General features: G+C 39.1%; 1 protein-coding gene across 2 annotated transcripts in view; it reads right to left on the bottom strand.

Moving 5' to 3' along the window:
- CLPX (caseinolytic mitochondrial matrix peptidase chaperone subunit X) overlaps positions 1 to 10,404 on the bottom strand; it is a 40,637-nt gene extending 30,233 nt beyond the window's left edge. Inside the window, exon 1 of one of the 2 annotated variants that reach the window (XM_007084514.3) lies at positions 10,134 to 10,404. In XM_007084514.3, the coding sequence (XP_007084576.1) occupies positions 10,134 to 10,212 (79 nt within the window). In that variant the 5' untranslated portion in view covers positions 10,213 to 10,404. Of the gene's footprint in view, positions 1 to 9,803; positions 10,042 to 10,133 lie in introns of those variants that run through there. The other variant, XM_042988617.1, reaches the window with a different exon arrangement.
- Positions 10,405 to 20,521: the final 10,117 nt, after the last annotated feature.

Below are 20,521 nucleotides of genomic sequence, written 5' to 3'. Positions count from 1 at the left end.
GAGCAGTTCAACATCTGCTTCATCTGTAGGGGAAAAAGGCCATTTACACCCTATATTCTAATTCTTCTTTTATTATTTCTATCAATGAGAATAAGCAATTGACATAAACACATGTGTTTTAATGAAACATTTCAATCCTATAAAAAATTTTAGTAAACACTATAACCACTATCTTGCTTTCAAACATTTTAACCTTTACCATGTATTTTTTTAAATTTTTAATGTTTATTTATTTATTTATTTTGAGGGAGAAAGAGCGTGAGCAGGGGAGGGGCAGAGAGAGGAGAGAGAATCCCAAGCAGGCTCCACACTGTCAGTGCAAAGCCTGATGTGGGGCTCGAACTCACAAAGTGTGAGATCATGACCTGAACTGAAATCAAGAGTTGGATGCTCAACTGAATGAGCCACCCAGGCGCCCCTTACCATATTTGAAGTTAAGATTATTAAAAAGGATATAGGTTAACCCCTGACTTATGTGGCAAACTTTTTCTGTAAAGCACCGGGATGTTAAATATTTTCAGCTTTCTGGGCCATCTAGTCTCAGTTCCAACTACTCTGTCTGTAACATGAAAACAAACAAACAATATGTAAACAAATGGGTGTGGCCAGACTTCATCCATCAAAGGATCATTGTTGGCTGAACCCTGGTTTTTTTTCTCATATAAATACAAAATAAACTCCTAAATAAACTATAGTCAATGGCAAAAGAGCCATAATGTAAGGCAGCATTTCCCAAGTTGGTCTTTAAAAGAGTGTTCCCTACACAAGAAAATCAAATGATCTTAGATCAAACAAAATTCCACAGATTCAGTACTGAATATTGTAGGGCTACTCAGAACCCTGCATAAGTTAACATACATTAGTGAATTATAATGAATTGCCAAAGAAGGAAGTTTCCCAGCAGTTTATCACAGCCATTAGGAGGTGATAACAAAAAGGGGGAAGGGGATTAAGTTAATACTTAAATAAATTTAAGAAACTGATTTTATCTCCCTCGTTTTGTTCCCTGCGAAATTCTCAACCCAGGCTTTAAATTCTTATTTCTTTACAAGTTAGGGCTTTTAAGAGATCATGCACATATGCATGTACTATATCCAAACACAAAAATTGGTTTAAAATTACATCCTTCTAACAACTCAAAAGCAATTGTTTAGTTATATAACTGACTTTATTAACTCCAGTTTTCCAAAACATTTGTGTACACTGTTAGAACTAGTTTCTAACTAAAATAAAAACATCAAACTTAACAGGAAAGATACAAAGTTTCTCATCTCTACTTGAATTCACAAACACTAAAAAAGGAATAAGATTTATGACACTCTAGTCCCTAATCCATAGACTGTAAAATGCTGCTGAATGCTAATCAAGCTAATTAGTGCTGATCAATTAATGCTTAATTAATGAATATCAATATTAAAATACATTTGATGTTTTTCTTCTAAGTAATGTTTTCAAAAGACATTTCAAACTTTCTCAAGCATAACATTTGCCATTTTTTTGCAGTAAATGATAGCTACTACTCTCATTAGCATGAGATTTAAAGTAGTTCATGAATTTTAAGCCAAACATTAATGATTTTCAAAGGACATAATATGATTAAACATAATATGGTTTAATATGTCAATCTAAAAAGCAAATCTAGAAAAGTAATGGGGGAAAGGGATAGATGAAATGAAGAATAGAGAAACTTGAGGTGCCTGGGTGGCCTCAGTCAGTTAAGCATCCAACTCTTTGGTCATGATCTTACAGTTTGTGAGATGCTCTGTCTCCCTCTCTCTCTCTGCCCATCCCCACTCACACCGTTTCTGTCTCTCTCTAAATAAAAAATACAAAATTTAATGGATGTTAAGGCTAGGTGATGGGTATTTGGGTGTCCCTTGTTCCATTTTGCATATGTTTCAAAACATCCACAAATTAAAATGAATGGTAGCATAATAAAATAATTTACTATAATCTATGTAACAAGTATAACTTTTTAATCAAACCATTACAACGTATTCGCAAAAAAAACTACAGTTACAACAAGCTTTATATCAGACTATGTACTTGGATGTTTAGAATAAAACTTAACCCTCAAGTATCACACACAGTGTATTAATTCCCATTTACAATAAAATACATCTTTTGGGGCGCCTGGGTGGCTCAGTCGGTTAAGCGTACGACTTCAGCTCAGGTCACGATCTCCGGGTCCATGGGTTCAAGCCCTGCATCGGGCTCTGGGCTGATGGCTCAGAGCCTGGAGCCTGCTTCTGATTCTGTGTCTCCCTCTCTCTCTGCCCCTCCCCCGTTCATGCTTTGTCTCTCTCTGTCTCAAAAATAAATAAACGTTAAAAAAAAAATTAAAATACATCTTTTAAAATTGTGTTTAACAATTTATCATAGCTAATATTATTAGAAAATAAGCTGAAAATAAATTATCTTCAAAAATTTGAGAAATAAAAATTACGAACAAGAACCTTTCAAAGTCTACTTATTCTGAATAGAAAGAAAAATAAGTCCTTCACTTAAATAACTTACCAAGTAACATATAAAACCAATGCAATCATACAGTTACCATAAAAAAATACTGTCTGAAAAACATGTTCATGTCATTTAAATTTCTAAATTTGAGAATTTCTTGGCTGGCTCTGATGCAGTTTTAACATTCTATGCATAGCATGGATTGCAAGGGGTATTCCCTGGTTCTGACTCAGAAGGTTGCAGGTGGGATCCAATAATGCATTTCTTTTTTTGTTTTATTTTTGAGAGAGGGAGAGCAAGAGCGAGAGACAGAGTGCACTGTGCACCAGGAGGGGAGGGGCAGAGACAGAGAGAGACAGAGCCAGAGAGCCAGAATCCAAAACAGGCTCCAGGCTCCGAGCTCTAAGCAGAGTTTAACGCCAGGCTCAAACTCACAAACTGTGAGATCATGAACTGAGCCAAAGTTGGACACTTAACTAACTGACTGAGCCATCTAGGTTGCCCCCAAGAATGCATTTCTTTTCTTTTTTTTTTTTAAAGCAGGATAAATTATTTTCTTTTAGCGGGGGCAGGGAAGCAGCAAAGGGAGAGGGAGGGGAAAAGAGAAAAAGAGACAGAGAGAGAGAGAGAGAAAGAGAGAGAGAATCTTAAGTAGGCTCCATGCTCAGTGAAGAGCCTGACACAGGGCTCAATCCCATGACCCTAGGAGCATGACTTGAGGCAAAATCAAGAGTCAGAAGCTCCATCCACCAAGCCACCCAGGTGCCCCCCACCCCCACCAAGAATGCATTTCTAACAAAATGCCAGGTTATACTGATGATGTTGGTCTGGGATCACACTTTTTAAACTACTGTATTGAACAGTTTAAATGATTAGTCACTCACCAATCCTATAAAATCTTCACAGAAATCACTGTAACAACCTAATCAGGATTTTTAAATCCTTTTTATGCCATGAACCCCTTTGGGAGTCTGGTGAAGGGTACGGATGGACCCCTTCTCAGAATGTTTATAAATGTATAGAATAAAATACATAACAAAGGAAACCAACTGTATTGAAGTAGTTATCAAAATATTTTTAAAATATGCTTCTTGCCAACATCATACTTAATTGGTGGAAAACGGAGAGCTTTTCCTCTGAGGTCAGGGGGAAGATAAGGATGTCCACTCTCACCACTTTTATTTAACATAGTACTGGAAGTCCTAGCCACAGCAATTAGACAAAATAAAGAAAAAAAGGCATCTATGTTGGTAAAAAAGAAGTAAAACTCTACTTGTAGATGACATGTATAGTACATGTAGAAAACCCTAAAGATTCCACCGTAAAACTACCAGAACTGATAAATGAATTCAGTAAAGTCACAGGATACAAAGCAATGTACAGAAATCTGTTGCATTCCATATACACCAAAAAAATGAAACAGGAAGAGAAATTAAGGAAACAATCCCATTTACAATTGCACCATAAACAATAAAATATCTAGGAATAAACTTAACTAAAGAGGTGAAAGAAAGACCTGTATGCTGAAAACTATAAAACACTGATGAAAGAAATTCAAGATGATGCAAAGATATGGAAAGACATTCCATGTTCATGGGCTGGAAGACAAATATTATTAAAATGTCCATACTATCCAAAGCAATCTACAGATTTAATGCAATCCCTATCAAAATACCAACAGCATTTTTCAAGTAACTAGAACAAACAATCCTAAAATTTGTATGAAACCACCAAAGACTTCAAATACCTAAACCAATCTTTAAAAAGAAAACTGGAAAGATCACAATTCCAGACTTCAAGTTATATTACAAAGCCGCAGTAATTAAAACAGTATGGTATGGGCATAAAAATAGACACATAGGTCAATAAAACAGAAAGAAAAACCTAGAAATAAACCCAAAATTATATGGTCAATTAATCTTCAACAAAGCAGGAATGAATACACAATGGGAAAAAGTCTCTTCAACTGTCAACATCCCAAAAGGTGTTGGGAAAACTGGACAGCCACATGCAAAAGAATGAAACTGGATCACTTTCTTTCACCACACAGAAAAATAAACTCAAAATGGATTAAAGACCTAAATGTGAAACCTGAAATCATAAAAAAATCCTTGAAGACAGCACAAGCAGTAATTTCTCAGACATCAGCCATAGCAATATTTTTCTAGATAGGTCTCCTGAGGCAAGAAAAACAAAAGCAAAAAATAAACTATTGGGTCTACAACAAAATAAAAAGTTTCTGCACAGCAAAGGAAACAGTCAATGGCAACCCACTGAATGGGAGACAACATTTGCAAATGATATATCCAATAAAGGGTTAGTATCCAAAATATATAAAGAACTGATACAACTAAACACCCAAAAACCAATCCAATTAAAAATGGGCAGAAGACTTGAACAGACATTTCTCCAAAGAAGACATCCAGATGACCAACAGGCAAATGCTAAGATGTTCAACATCACTCATCTCTAGGAAAATACAGATCAAAACTACAATGAGATATCACCTCACACCTGTCAGATTAGCTAAAATCAACAACATAAAAAACAACAAGCATTGGCAAGGATGTGGAACAAAAGGAACCCTATTGCATTGTTCATGGGAATGCAAGCTAGTGCAGCTACTGTGGAAAACAGTATGATGTTCCTCACAACATTAAAAATAGAACTACCCTATGATCCAGTACCCAGTACTACTGGGTATTTACCCAAATAATACAAAGTCACTAATTCAAAAGGATACACCCCTATGTTTATTGCAATATTATTTACCAAACTATGGGAGCAGTCCAAGTGTTTATCGATAGATGAATGGATAAAGAAGAGATGACACACACACACACATCACTCATTCAACCATAAAAAAGAATAAAATCTTGACATTTGCAAAGACATGGATAGAACTAGAAAGTATTAGGGCACCAAGTGGCTCAGTGGGTTAAGCATCCGACTCTTGATTTTGGCTCAGGTCATGATCTCATGGCTTGAGCCCTGTATTGGGCTCTGTGTTGACAGCACAGAGCCTGCTTGGGATTCTCTCTCCTTCTCTCCCTGCCCCTTGCCCTCTTGCTCACTCACTCACTCTCTCTCAAAATAAATGTAAAAACAAAAAAAAACCAAAAACAAAACAAAACAAAAAAAAAACTAGAGAGTATTAAGCTAAGCAAAATAAGTCAGTCAGATCACACCATATGATTTCACTCATGTGTGGAATTTAAGAAACAAATGAGCAAAGGAAAAAGAAAGAGAGAGAGAAACAAAGAAACAGACTTTTAAATACAGAGAACAAAACTGATGGTTACTAGAGAGGAGGTGGGTGAGAGGATTGGTGAAATAGGTGTTGGGGGTTAAAGAGTACACTTATGATGGGAAAAAATAATAATAAAATTAAAAATAAAATAAAATATGCTTTTTAATTAACATAATTAAATAAGATTTAAAAGCTTTTTAAATAACTACCATGATTTCAAAGTAGTAAAAAGTATAAACGATTTTTTGAGATATGAACAACTGTAGCATGACACAAAAATATTTGTGATTTTGATTGGTAACAAATTCATAGATACTGCTAATACTACTGTGGGTTGTTGCCTACGTTCAAAATTGAAGGAAATGCTACATTTCAGTTAGTGATTAGTGAAAATAAAGTTACAGGAACTTCTGAATTCTATCCCTGGACACTCTGGAGGCCTGTGAATTTCAGGTGAAGAAGCCCTACAAAAGCCAAAAAGGGAAGTATTTCTGAAAAGTATATTTCGAAAGAATACTTGGCAGCAACAAGAGAAGATAGTTAAAAGCTAAACCATTTACAAAGCTTTTGTCATACGGATAAAACTTTGAGTTTTAGATCTGCTTTAAAAAGAAACAGCAGAATAAGGTACCTTGATTTCAGAGCTATTAAGAACTAGCAGAGTAATTTATGCAACTTTTAAATATTTGAATTTCTATATTCAATCTTACACCAAGCTTTCTCTAAAAACATAAATGATTCAGCTTAAAAGATAAACTAATCTTTAAATTTTAGAAACTAATGAAAATTTTTAAATTATCATCTCTCTCTAGTGACAATATTTAAGTGTATAACAATTGATGAAATGGCAAATCAAGTTAAATGCTTGCTTAACCACCTAGCCTCTAAAGACCTCTAACAAAAATTGGAAAAACATTTCTACAAAAACAAACAATGCCAATCAACTTAGTAGATGCTTACTGCTTTTATTAGTCTTAAAAATTCAATTTATGCCCGTTATTGTTTCCTGAATTCTGAATACTTCTTAATAAAGAAAAATACCATCATTCCTATAATAGCTTTGCTCAAGTTTAAAAATGTTTCATGGGTTTTCAGCAAGGCTAGTCTGCTGGTGTGAAGAGGAATATGCCAAGAAAAGAGAAACGTTTATCAAGAAATAGTTTGCGATTCCAGAAATAAAGATTCTCTAACATTTATTCTAATTTGTATTGTATTTAAATAACGAGACTTAAAATCTAGCTAAAACCTGTTAAGATAGGCACATTATGCAACTATCATGAAAATTATGATGGGCACCAACATGTTTGAGCATCTTCACATTTACACCCTCATGAGGTGACACCCTTTCACTGGACATGAACTTAAAGTAGCCAAAAATCAAGGGAATTACAGGTGATTCCACAATTGTCACAGCCAAATTCAGACCAAGTACTGTCATTCAGAGTTTCGTTAATGGAATCAAGCATTCCTGAATGCACATATTTAGAATGTTAATTGTTCTGTATGCAAAGCACATTTAAAATACGTATGTATTTACACATATGTACAAAAATAGATAACAAATTGAAAAATACCAGCAATTTGGGTAGAAAAAAAATATTTAAAATTTCTCCTTTACTACAAGTTTCACTCAAAGAGCATAGTGTGAAAAAACACATTAAATAGGATACACATAGCCCACCAGGAAAAGAAAACAGTTCCAGTATCTAATATGACAATTTACCAAATTTTTCTTCAAACTACCATTTAAAATTTTTATTTATGGGGGCCTGGGTGGCTCAGTCAGTTAAGTGTCTGACTTTGGCTAAGGTCATGCTCTCATGGTTCGTGAGTTCAAGCCCCACATCAGGCTCTCTGCTGTCAGAGCAGAGCCCACTTAGGATCCTGTTTCTCTCCCTCTCTGCCCCTCCCCTGAGTGTGCTCGTGCTCCCTCTCTCTCAAAATAAACAAACATTTAAAAAAAGATTCTGGGGGCGCCTGGGTGGCGCAGTCGGTTAAGCGTCCGACTTCAGCCAGGTCACGATCTCGCGGTCCGTGAGTTCGAGCCCCGCGTCAGGCTCTGGTCTGATGGCTCGGAGCCTGGAGCCTGTTTCCGATTCTGTGTCTCCCTCTCTCTCTGCCCCTCCCCCGTTCATGCTCTGTCTCTCTCTGTCCCAAAAAAAATAAATAAAAAACGTTGAAAAAAAAATTTAAAAAAAATAAATAAATAAAAAAAGATTCTGTATTTTAAAAAAGAAAAAATAAAAATTTTATTTTTTTAAAAAATGTTTATTTTTGAGAGAGACTGCACATGAGCAAGCGGAGAAGGGGCAGAGAGAGAGAGAAAGAGAGAATCCCAAGCAGGTTCCAAGCTGTCAGGGCTTCAGCACAGAGTCCAACTCAGGGCTCCATCTCAAGATCATGACCTAAGCCAAAATCAAGAGTTGTACGCTTAAGGGACTGAGCCACCCAGGGGCCATCCATTTAAAAATATTAAAGTCTAACATGACAAACAGAGATAGAGAATAGCATTATATTTCAAGAGAGCTCTGAAATCTTTTTATTCTTACTTCATTGTATAATTTCTTGTTGAGACTATTTTGATTAAATTTTTTGTTTATGGATAGTTTTGAAATTCTTAACTTTATGTTTATAAGAATAATAAACTAAACTGAGGTTCAATTCTGATTTTTCTCTTTTGCCCCTTTTCCTCTTTTCAAGAATCCTAAACAAAAATAACTTTTCTGGAGTTTTTTAAGTCCTTAGAAAAAATCTCTATATTGAAGACTAGTGTATAATCTTAGAGTTTCTACTACGGAAAAGAAACATTTTGTGTAATGAAGCCTTAGGAAAGTCTTAAATTGATGTGAAAACCAAGCTGTTTCACTGTCATGTAAAAATATGAACTTCTATAATGATATGAGGTTATGTCCCGTATTTTAAGCTTAATTTACTCCTTTACAGTAAAAATGGTTTAATCACTTCTGAAAGCTTATGGCAAACTTATAGTAACAAATAACAATACCTAAATAAGCCATTAATTTGTGTTGCTTCACCTAATGAGTCATTAAAATTTTAAAGCAGTGGTTGTTTTGAAAAGAAAAAAAAATCACCACGCACCGCCTATGATTCATAGTTTTACCGGAAAATTGATTGAAACAGATGAAGAACTTTGTCAAAGAAGCCTTCTCTGCCCAAAGAGAACACACACCTTTTACCCAACTCCTAGAAATGATATTATTCTTTGTGAGCTCCAGTAGATTTACACTTGCAGTTAAGGACTTATTCACTCTATCTCCAGCACCAAAACAGGGCCCAGCCTCAAAAAAAGACGCCAAATAAGTGAATTTCAATGTCACTTTCACATGTTTCCAACTCAAATTCCTGGAGTTCAGGTTTAACAATGTCTTGAGACTAAATTCACTCCTTTACATTTAAGTATCACTTTATAAATGCTTCTGCCCACATTACTTCATTTCATCCCTCTTTGTGAAATAAACTGTCGAAAGAGATACCTTAAGTATACGGTAGGAGCTTTTATAATTAACCTAAAATACAGGAAAGGGGGGCTTTTTTAATTTATTTAGTTGACAAGTCAAAATAAAATAACAGAATCCAGCCTGTAGTCTGACACTCATAGATTTGGGGGAAGAGGAAAATGGTTTCTGTTCCGGAATCCCTTGACTGGTATGACACTCTTTCACAGCTCCTGATAAACAAAGTAAAGGTAAACAAGCGCCATTCTTAAAACTATCTCAGTCAAGTTGGGAAAACCGGCAAACGACCAACCGAGACACTGAAGTACTTAAAAAACAACTTCTACGAGAATTTCTCCACCCCGGCCGCTTCCCTGCGGGCCGCGAGGTTTTCCCGGCTCCGGGAGGGCCATGAGCCCCGCTTATGCCCCGGTGGAAGCGGCCGCACAATGACAGTGACACCGTGGGTCTCGCGCGGCCTGCGTCTGGGACAGCTGGCTCGGCGCCCTGAAGGGGGGCTTCAACAGTAGCAGCCCCTCCCTCGGGCCCTTCCGGGAACCCCCGACAGGCCGGAAAGGAACCCGACCCGGCTCCGGAGGAAAAGCCGAAGGTAGGGAAGGCGGCAGTGCCCGGCGGACCTGAGTAGGGTGTGGAGCACTTTTTAACGGAAGGAGCATTTTGTGCCTCTTCCAGGCTTTCTGCTAAGTGACCACATTCCGGCTCCAAAGTCAAGAGGCCTGAACGCGCGCGGGCGGGCGAACAGAAGGGGTCTACTTCAAATTTGAGAAACAGATGCTCCAGAGGTTGGCAGAACCCCATCCTAAAGTGGAGGAGGGGGGTGCCAGGAGAAACGCCGCGCATCCCATCACACCCTCAAGGCAGGGTAGACCTCTTGCCCTCCCCGGGATCCCCACCCCCGGCCGGTACACTCCTGGGCCATTGGCTCACGTGAGGGACTACTTCGTTACCTCTCTGCGCGGAGGCGAGCGAGGAGGTGATGAGCCGCGCGGCGGCGGCGCCGCAACTACAAGCGCCGCAGCCGGACATCTCCGCTGGGCCTAGGCTGGGGCTTTGCCCCCTGCTGCCCTCCGGTCTCAGCGGCCCGACTCCTATTCGCAGGGCGCGCTGACTTGGCTCCGGACCCTCCCGCCGGCCCCTAGACTCAGTGCAGAGTTCACCGCCTGGGAGCCAGGCCTTCGCGCTCTCGGTGCCCGACTGCCGTCTACTCAGTAGACACTTAGCCCCCCTCCCTCCCTCCCCCTCCTTCTCTTACCCTCACCCCCTCCGCCTACCGAGCCCGGGGAGCGTGCGCGCGCCTGCGTCCTAGGCCTAGGGAGGGGGTGTGGGCGCGCTCTGCGTATACGTGGGTGATACGCCGAAGAGCGGAGAGGGGAGGGGGGCGGTAACCTGGGCGCCAATGAGCACGCTACGGCGTACGTCCGACCCCCACTGGGATAACTACAATTCCCGACATGCAATGCTTCCGGAAGCCCCTTATCCTATCATCGAAAAGTGCTACAGATGCGGGGAGATGCGTGCCGGGAGTTGTAGTCCCAACTCCTGGCAACTTTCGGTTTGTGGTGAGGAAGGTCATAATGAGACCTGTTGGTGGCTTAGTTGGCCGCCGGACTCTTTAAAATCCTTTGGCTGCTGCTGGACGCTTCAAATTGAATAAGTTTCTTCCACCGGCGATTCCACATCTTCTGTACCTTATCTTCTTAGTTTCCTCACTTACAACGTGGAAGAGGTATTTTTACCTAGTTCCCCGAACAAGAGCTGTTGGCAGACAGCTCTCTTTCCTTGTTCTCTCAAACCAAGTGGTAACTCTTCCAGCTGTTATTAGTCCCTGGATGCTTAGTGATCCTTTGTCGGTTCCCTTAAGGACTTAAGCTGATCACACCCTAGTAAATAGTTTTCTGTTAACCTTTGAGCGTCTGCAAGGCTGATTCCTCTCCGGACAGCTAAAGCAGGTGTACAAGGTGGAGGATGGTGACAAATGAATCTGACTCTACATTTTGGTTGGCACCAGATATTTACTTTGTAAGATTTTGTGAATATTTGCTAAGATTTTTGGCAACTCCAAAGCTCAGGAAAATTGCCATGTGCGCTTGGATGCCTTTAGTTGTGAGCTTAGGTGAAGGGAGGGGGGTGGGGGGCAGGGAGAAAAGGGACAAGTCCAGTCACACAAGTTATCTAGCCCTCATTATTCTTGGATCAGAGAAATGTAGCATCTGGTTCCCTGGGTCTGGCCATGAGGAGGGGCGTTGGCCTTGGCCCAGGCCACACGTGTTCTGTGTTTTTCTCTCGTAGGGAGTTGACTCCTGTTATCTTTTCAACTTAAAGTGGTAGAGACCAGAAGGTAGCGCAGGTATTCCTTAGCTGCCTCTATTAATTGAATTTCGAGAGAGGAGAGACTCTAAAGTTTCCTCAATCCAGTATTTTCAAACTGTGTTCCTAAAATCCGTCAGAAGCCATAGCTCTGGTGGGGGTGAGGAGACTTTTAAAAGGGTGGACCTCTTTTGTCTCCTTCTCCATGCCACCCCTACATCAATCAGAGCGGCTCTGTTTTTATCTATTTTATTTATTGGGGTTTTGTTCGAAGACAGAATTATTCTGCTTTAAAAAAAAATTTTTTTTTAACATTTATTCATTTTTGAGAGACAGAGTGTGAACAGGGGAGGGGCAGAGAGAGAATACACACAGAACCCGAAGCAGGCTATCAGCAAAGCCCGTCGCGGGGCTTAAACCCACGAACTGTGAGATCCTGACCTGAGCGAAGTCAGACGCTTAACCGACTGAGCCACTCAGGCGCCCCCAGAATTGTTCTGCTTTAAAACCGTGTTCGGGAAACCAATTTGACAATAAATTTCATATTAAACAAACAAATAAATAAATAAATAAATAAATAAATAAATAAATAACAGGGTTCAAAAACCATTGATTCTAGTACAAAGCTCTTTTAGCAAGGAGCTAAGTCACATTGACCCTAACACCCAATTTAAATTCCTTTCATCCCACCCCACTTCTATTTCAATTATATGCAATTTCCTTCTTATACAAATAAAGAAGTTGTTCCTAAAACCCATAGGTTGGGTGCCCAGGTGGCTCAGTTGGTTAAGCATCCAATTTCAGCTTAGGTCTTGATCTCATGGTTCCTGAGTTTGAGCCCTGCATCAGGCTCCACACTGACAGTGCAGAGCCTGCTTGGGATTCTCTTTTTCTCTCTCTCTGCCCCTCACCCACTTGCACATGCTCCTTCTCCAAATAAATAAATAAGCTTTTAATAAAAAAAACCTATAGATTGCAAGGGGCACCTAGGTGGCTCAGTTAGTTGAGCATCCTACTCTTGATTTTGGCTCAGGTCATGATCCCAGGGTTGTGGGATCAAGCCCTGCTTCAGGCTCCGTGCTGAACATGGAGCCTGCTCAAGATTCTCTCCCTCTGCCCCTCTCACCTACTCGTGCTCTCGCTCTCTCAAATTAAAAAAAAATATGTAAAAATAAATAAATACATGGGGGAAAAAAGGAAAAAAAAGTTAAAGCCTATAGATTGCAAGCTGAAGAAAAGCATAGCTCAGGTTCACCTGAGGCTTTCCTTTCTCTGACTCTTGAGACATTTGAATTCGACAAATATTTATTGAACACCAATTATATGCCAGGCACTGAGGAAATAGCATTGAATCAAAAAAAATGTTTCTCTCATGGAGCTTCCATTCTAGTGGGGGAAAGATAAGATAGACAGTAAGCATGTAAAACAAAAACATATGCTACTGGTATGACAGGAATACCCTTACGTTGTTGTGTCATATATCCTTATATTATTCCCAGAATGATGAAGCATTTAATTTTATTTATGGATTGATGTTTTGTGTTTAGCCTGTATTCCCAACTGGACTTGGAGCTCTTTGAAGGCAGGTATTTCATTATATACTTGGGCTAAATACACAGTAGAAAATCAGTAAGTACTTGACTAAATACTCCTCTTCCAACAATGCTTTTGCTTGGCAGAAACCTGGGGTGGTGTTTTTAGAAAATCCTACATATAATCAGAGCAAATTATAGTTGACAAAGAGGTGTTAATGGATACAAATGCAAATTTATACAATGGTTAATCCAACTGATGAGTGTCCCAGAAGGAATTCCTAGGAGATGCCTGATTAGCAGCACATAGACTTTGCCCTAGAAAGTGCAAAACAAAGAGAGCTGTACCCAACTCAGTTTAACTTTTTCTCAGCAATGTGAACAAGGGTCATATGGCTTTGGCACCAGACTGGTGATATTTTCATCACACGGACAACATGAATTTGGTAGTTTTGGTGCATCATCCCAATTCGGTGCTCGGTGGGACAGAACATACCTGGATTATTAGGAACAGCTCCCAACAAGCATGGATTGGGACACTAACTTTGTGCTAGGGTCTTTAATGGTGTAAGTCTTACAGCAGTGTTTAGATTGAGGAACTTGTACCATGGGGATACACCAAAACTTCCCATTTGGTATTGGAGCACAGAAGGTTGTCAAGTTTAAATAAAATAACGGATTGGGACACTAACTTTGTGCTAGGGTCTTTAATGGTGTAAGTCTTACAGCAGTGTTTAGATTGAGGAACTTGTACCATGGGGATACACCAAAACTTCCCATTTGGTATTGGAGCACAGAAGGTTGTCAAGTTTAAATAAAATAACATCTATTTGGGAAAGGGTTCAAACGTAAAGGACCATTCTTTGGGAACTACTTTGCTGTTTGATAAAGGAGCGTATTCCATTTTATAAGTGTACATTCCCTGACCTGAAATTCACACGTTGGGACAGTGTTCTTGCTCCAAGGTGTGGCCAGGTAGCTAAAAGATGGAGCAGACATAGCTGTCTGGGCAAAGAGCAATGAGGCTCCAGAGGCACATTAAGACCTCCTCTCTCACTTGGCACTATGTGGACAACCCCTGCTCAGGTTACTCTCAGGTCATTCATTCCTCCACATTCTGGATTTGGAAGCACAGAGTGAGACTTTCCCTGTGATAAAATGGATCCTCAACTAGGAATGTGATATCATTGCATAGTCACATCTTACCAGCTTTTTGGAACAAAATACTTCCATATCACATCTACTTTCAACTCTTTTCTGACAGGTTAATGATACTTAAAAAAGAAAGTGCAATTTTCCAGCTCAAATAGTTTCATTCAAGTAGCTGACTCCTTATCCTGAGTTATTTACCTTTTATAACCTACATAGCTGAAAGCACATAACTTTTAATGTCTGCATTTTTTATAAAATTCTTTTTTTCTCTTTTATATTTGATCCTACCTGCCAGGACTTTGAACCTTATGAGTTGCTAAGTGAAAAAGATTTTTATGGGTTAGAGTCAGCGAGTCATCCAATTTAGCACTGGATTTTTCAGATGAGGAAACAGGCCTATAAAAAGTCAGGGACTCATCCGACATCACATAATGAGTCTAAACAGAGAGAGAAATAGAGTCCAAGTCTCCTGATTTCATTTTATTTTTAAGTTTATTTATTTTCAGAGAAAGGGAGAGAAAGCAAGCGTGAGTGGGGGGAGGGGCTGAGAAAGGCAGGGAGAGACAAACTCCCAAGCAGGCTCTGTGGAACCCAAGCCTGACGCATGGTCTGATCCTATGAACCGTGACCCGAGCAGAAATCCAGAGTTGCCTAACCCACCAAGCCACCCAGGTGCCCCAAGTCTTCTGATTTTAAAACTGTGTTCCTCAGTCATCGATTCTTAAACCAAAGACTCTTTTTGATAAACATCAAAATCTCACCTTCTCCACCAGAGATTCTGGTACAGCCTCTGAGAGAGCCGTGATTCTTTTGGGAACCACTGTATCTTCCGAATAAAGACATTTCTTTTTAATTTTTTTAATGTTTATTTTATTTTTATTTTTTAAGTGTACATCCAAATTCGTTAGCATATAGTGCAACAATGGTTTCAGGAGTAGATTCCTTAATGCCCCTTACTCATTTAGCCCATCTCCCCTCCCACAACCCTTCCAGTAACCCTGTGTTTGTTCTTCATATTAAAGAGTCTCTTATGTTTTGTTCCCCTCCCTGTTTTTATATTACTTTTGCTTCCCTTACCTTGTGTTCATCTGTTCTGTGTCTTAAAGTTGTCATACGAGTGAAGCCCTATGATAACTGTCTTTCTCTGACTAATTTCGCTTAGCGTAATACTCTAATTCCATCCACGTAGTTGCAAATGGCAAGATTTCATTCTTTTTGATTGCCAAGTAATACTCCATTGTATATATATACCACAGCTTCTTTGTCCATTCATCCATCAATGGACATTTGGGCTCTTTCCATACTTTGGCTAATGTTTATTTTAGAGCGAGAGAGAGCACGAGCAGGGGAGGGGCAGAGAGAAAGGGAGACATAGAATCCAAGCAGACTCCAGGCTGTCAGCACAGAGCCTGATGCGGGGTTCGAACTCATGAACTGTGAGATCATGATGTGAGTTGAAGTCGGATGCTTAACCGACTGAGCCACCAAGGTGCCCCTGAATAAAGACATTTCTTTTACGTGGCTGGACACTGATCCTTCAGATTAGCAGACATTGATACTACCAGGCAGGTAACAAGAACTCAACAATTATATTTAAAAAAATAAGGACAAAAAATAAAGTGGGGTTTATGCTCGTAGGTAGTTTGAGACTCAAAATAATACTAACAACATTGTGTAGAACTCTACAAAGTTACTTCCCACCTACTTTCTCATCTGATTTTCATAGCAACACAGTAAGGTATTGTTATTATCTGCATTCTGGTCTTAGCAGCTGAGAAAATTAAGACATAGAGGGTTTAAAAACACTTGTCCAAGGTCACAGCAGAACCAGGACTCTCACCCTCATCTCCACGAGTATTTCCATTACTTGCCTGTATCCTCTTACAAAATCTGATAAGATTTAAGGGGTCTGCAGAGTCTCCCCTCCCTACCCAGAGATATCTCACATCAGGGACTAAAAAGCCGCCATTCCATGAAGGCGGTGATCCCCCATCCTTCCTTCTCTTAAGAATGACCTGGGTATTTGTTAAAATATATGTAGGCTCCTCCCCTAAAGGTTTTGATAAAATAGTCTGTAGTGGGGCTCAGGAATCTATCTTTTTTTAAGATTTTTTTAAGTTTATTTATTTATTTTGAGAGAAAACGAGTGGAGGAGGGGCAGAGAGAGAGAGTCACTGAGGATCCAAAGTGAGCTCCGTGCTGACAGCAGAGAGCCCAGTGTGGGGCTTGAACTAATAAATTGTGAGATCATGACCTAAGCTGAAGTTGGACGCTTAACTGACTGAGCCACCCAGGCACCCCTCAGAAATCTATTTTTATTCCTAGAATCATGAGATGCTAAGGTTTATTTGCAGAAATGAATAAAGTGCACTTGCACTGTGGTGGTAGAAACCTGTGCCTTTATTTCTTATTGTCTCTTTTTTAGGTTCTCTCCAGTTGCCACCATTTTTCCCCTCAGGGAGCAGCTGCCCAGCCTTGATATTGTAGGGAGACCAAGGGGTCTATAGGAGGGTGCTCACCATTCTCCTGGGCCTGCCCTTGGGGGCCGGTAATGACTTCAGATAGCACAAGGCCCCTTTTGTCCTTGATTAGAGGACAGTCCTTTATCCTGATGTTCAGGAAGATGGTCAGCAGGTGGCACTAACTCACCAAAGTTTCCCTCTTTGAATCTATAGGGTAGAAGGGGTGAGGGTGAGGGGAGTGTTCTTAAAGCTAATCTTTTGGAACTTTTGGTGTACCAAATCGTGAAGACAGTGCCAAGAAATCCTTGTTTAGTATTTTCTAAAGGGCAAAGATGTCAGAGGGAGAAGGACTGGTGATTCCAGCTGGGTTACTTACCAGCTGTGTGACTTCTGGCAAGTTACTGAGTTTTATAAGCCTGTTTTTTTTTGTTTGTTTGTTTTTTTGGGTTTTTTTTCAACTATAAATTGGATGCTCTTGACTTCCTGGGTTAAATGTGAGGAATAAATGATTCTTTGACCTGTAGTACACAGTAGGTACTTAATAAATAATAAAGATCTTTTTTACTGTGCAATGCTGTAATTTAGGGCTTTCCTCTTATGCCTGTAAAAAACCTTTTAGTTGTGTTTCTTAGCCAGTTTGTTGATGACCTCACCCTACTCCATTGTACCTCAGTGTTGTAAGGAGCTTGCTTGATTTCAAATGAAAAACTGAAAGACAATTTAAATAAAGACTTGGGGGAAAAAAGGAAAAACTGAAAGAGAGAGGTGAAAGAGGAAGTAGACCCTTGGTTTATAAGTCCTTTTCAGTTTGCAATTAACGTACATTAGGCATAATATTAGATAATAAAAGTGATATTTACTTCAGTAACAATTGTAATCATTTATTATTTTCAAGCAGTATTTATTTATACACAAGCAACCACTAGGCTTTGTGTGTAAAGTAGTAAATTAGTAATTGGTAAATTAGTCAATACTGAGGAAATGAAAAAAAAGGCTTTGAGTCACCAAAATAAATGTTGCAAAGCTGGCACATCAAAGTTCATGTGCTTTGCTCATACCCAGGCATTCAGGATTTCACTTTGAGTCTGTTTATTTATTTATTTTTTTAACATTTGTTTTTGTTTATTTATTTTTGAGAGAGAGACAGACAGAGCATGAGCATGAGCAGGGGAGGGGCAGAGAGAAGATGGACACAGCATCCGAAACAGGTTCCAGGCTCTGAGCTGTCAGCACAGAGCCCAACGCAGGGCTCAAACTCGCAGACCTCGAGATCATGACCTGAGCCGGAGTCGGACACTCAACCGACTGAGCCACCCAGGAGCCTGAGTCTGTTTTATTCATTTTAAATATTGACTTGGTCATATGTATCTCTATCCCACAAGTGAGTACGTTACAAAGGGGAGAGGCACTTGAAGCAAGTGAATTAATCACAACCAAAGAGTTTTCTAAGAGTCTGACAAAAAAGAAGGAAACAGAAAAATGGAAGCAAGAACTTAACAAGAAGAGTATATAGTCTGAATTTATCTGGTATTGGTCAAATTTCTTATATATCATATCAGCCCTGGATGCCATTTTATTGTACTACCATAATAATTGGCATTCATAATTACATTCCTGATACATCAAGAAAGATTCAATTGTGTTATTTCTGTTTTTAAAAAGATAGAATATATGCTTTCTTACAAAGATCTCTGCTCAAGGGGTGCTTGGGTGGCTCAGTCGGTTAAGGGTCTGGCTTCAGCTCAGGTCATGATCTCATGGTTCATGGGTTTGAGACCTGCCTCGGGTTCTGTGCTGACAGCTCAGAGTCTGGAGCCTGCTTCAGATTCTGTGTCTCCCTCTCTCTGCCCTCCCCTGCTTGTACTCTGTCTCTGTCTCTGTCTCTCTCTCTCTCTCTCTCTCTCTCTCAAAAGTAAGTATTAAAAATTTTTTTTGAAGATTTCTACTCAAAATAGATCAAAATGTTAAAATTTGGAGCTTAAAGAGAGGTAATAAAATTGAATTTTCTGGAAAACTACTTCTGTAGAACAAATGAATCTCCTCCAATACCACAAAAATGAAGCATCACCTTGTTAAATCTAAACACATTTTCAGTCTTTTTCATTTCCAGCTGTGGGTGCATAGTAATAACAGCAAACATTTATATAGTGGTTACTATATATGCCAGTAACTAATATATACTATGTTCATGTATATGTTCAACTAATCCTCATAATAGCTACATAAGGTATGTATTATTTCCTCAAGTTTATAGTTGAGGAAGCTAAAACATACAGAGGTTAAATAAATTTCCAATATTGCATTGCTAATAAAAGAAGCAATATTTGAACACAGATGGCCTGGTTCTAGCGCCATGCATTTAACCACTGCCCTATGCTCTGCAGGACTCACTATTAGATTGTCTTAGATGAAACACATTTTTTATTGCATTGGTGGGCTTACAAAAAGAAAATTCTCTAAGAACATATATGCCAACTCTTATGTTACTGCATAGAATGAAAATTTATCATATGAGTATTTTAAAGAATCAATAATAAGTTCAGGAGGGGCGCCTGGGTGACTCTTTCGGTTAAGTGTCCGACTTTGGCTCGGGTCATGATCTTGCAGTTGGTGGGTTTGAGCCCCGCATCAGGCTCTGTGCTGACAGTTCGGAGCCTGGAGTCTGCTTCAGATTCTGTGTCTCCCTCTCTCTCTGCCCCTCCCCAGCTTGTGCTCTGTCTCTGTCTCAAAAAGTAAAAAAAATTAAAAAATAAAATAAAATAAAATAATATGGATCAATTAAATTAGTATTTGTATAGTGGCAAAACTATCTTCAAGCATTAGGACAAAATAAAGACATTTCAGATAATAAAAACTTGGTAGAACAAAGTTGGACTCATACTTCCTGGATTCAATACTTACTACAAAGCTGCAGTAACCAAGACAGATTTGTACTGTCATAAGAGTAGATATACACAGCAATAGAATAGAATTAAGGGTCTAGAAATAAACTCTCACACTTACAGTTAATTTATTTTCAACAAGAGTGCCAAACCCATTCAGTGGGAAAGAAGAATCTTTTCACCAAATGGTGCTGGGTCAACTGGATATCTATATACAAATGAAGTCGGATCTATATATCATCTCTGTCTAGATCTATATCTAAATATCTATTCATAAATTAACTCAAAATGATTCAAAGACCTAAATGTAAATACTAAAACTATAAAACTTTTAGAAGAAAATATAGATGTAACTTCATGACCTTGGATTAGGCCACAATTTCTTAGATATGACACCAAAAGCATAAGTAACCAAAAATAAGTAAATAAGACTTCAACAAAATTAAAAACTTCTGTGCCTCAAAGGACCCTGTTAAGAAATTGAACAAGCCACAGAATGGGAAAAAATATTTGCAAATCAAGTATTGACAAGGGTCTGGTATTTAGTACTCAACAATAAAAAGATAACCTAATTTTAAAAATAGGTGCTATAGACTGAATGTGTGCCCCCAAAATTCGTATGTTGAAACCTAATCCCCAATATGATGACAGTAAGAGATAGGGTCTTTGGGAGGTGATTAGGACATGAGGGTAGGGACCTCATTAATGGAATTAGGACCCTTATATAAATTTGTCCCTAGCACCACACATTTGTGAACCAGGAAGCAGACTCTGACCAGATACCAAATCTGTTGGCACCTTAATTTTGAACTTCACAGCTGCCAGAACAATAAGAAATACATCTCTGTTACTTACTTATAAGCCACCCAGTCTTTGGTATTTTTGTTATAGCAACCCAAACAGATTAAGAAAATAGGCAAAGGATTTAAACAGACATTTCTTCAAAGATATAGAAATGACCAGTAAGTATATGAAAAGATTCTCAACATCACTAGCCATT

The sequence above is a fragment of the Panthera tigris genome, chromosome B3 (genome assembly GCF_018350195.1).
Source record: "Panthera tigris isolate Pti1 chromosome B3, P.tigris_Pti1_mat1.1, whole genome shotgun sequence".
Classification (NCBI taxonomy): Eukaryota; Metazoa; Chordata; class Mammalia; order Carnivora; family Felidae; genus Panthera; species Panthera tigris.
Note: the sequence above shows the minus strand (reverse complement) of the source record. Positions and strands in the feature narration are given on the sequence as shown.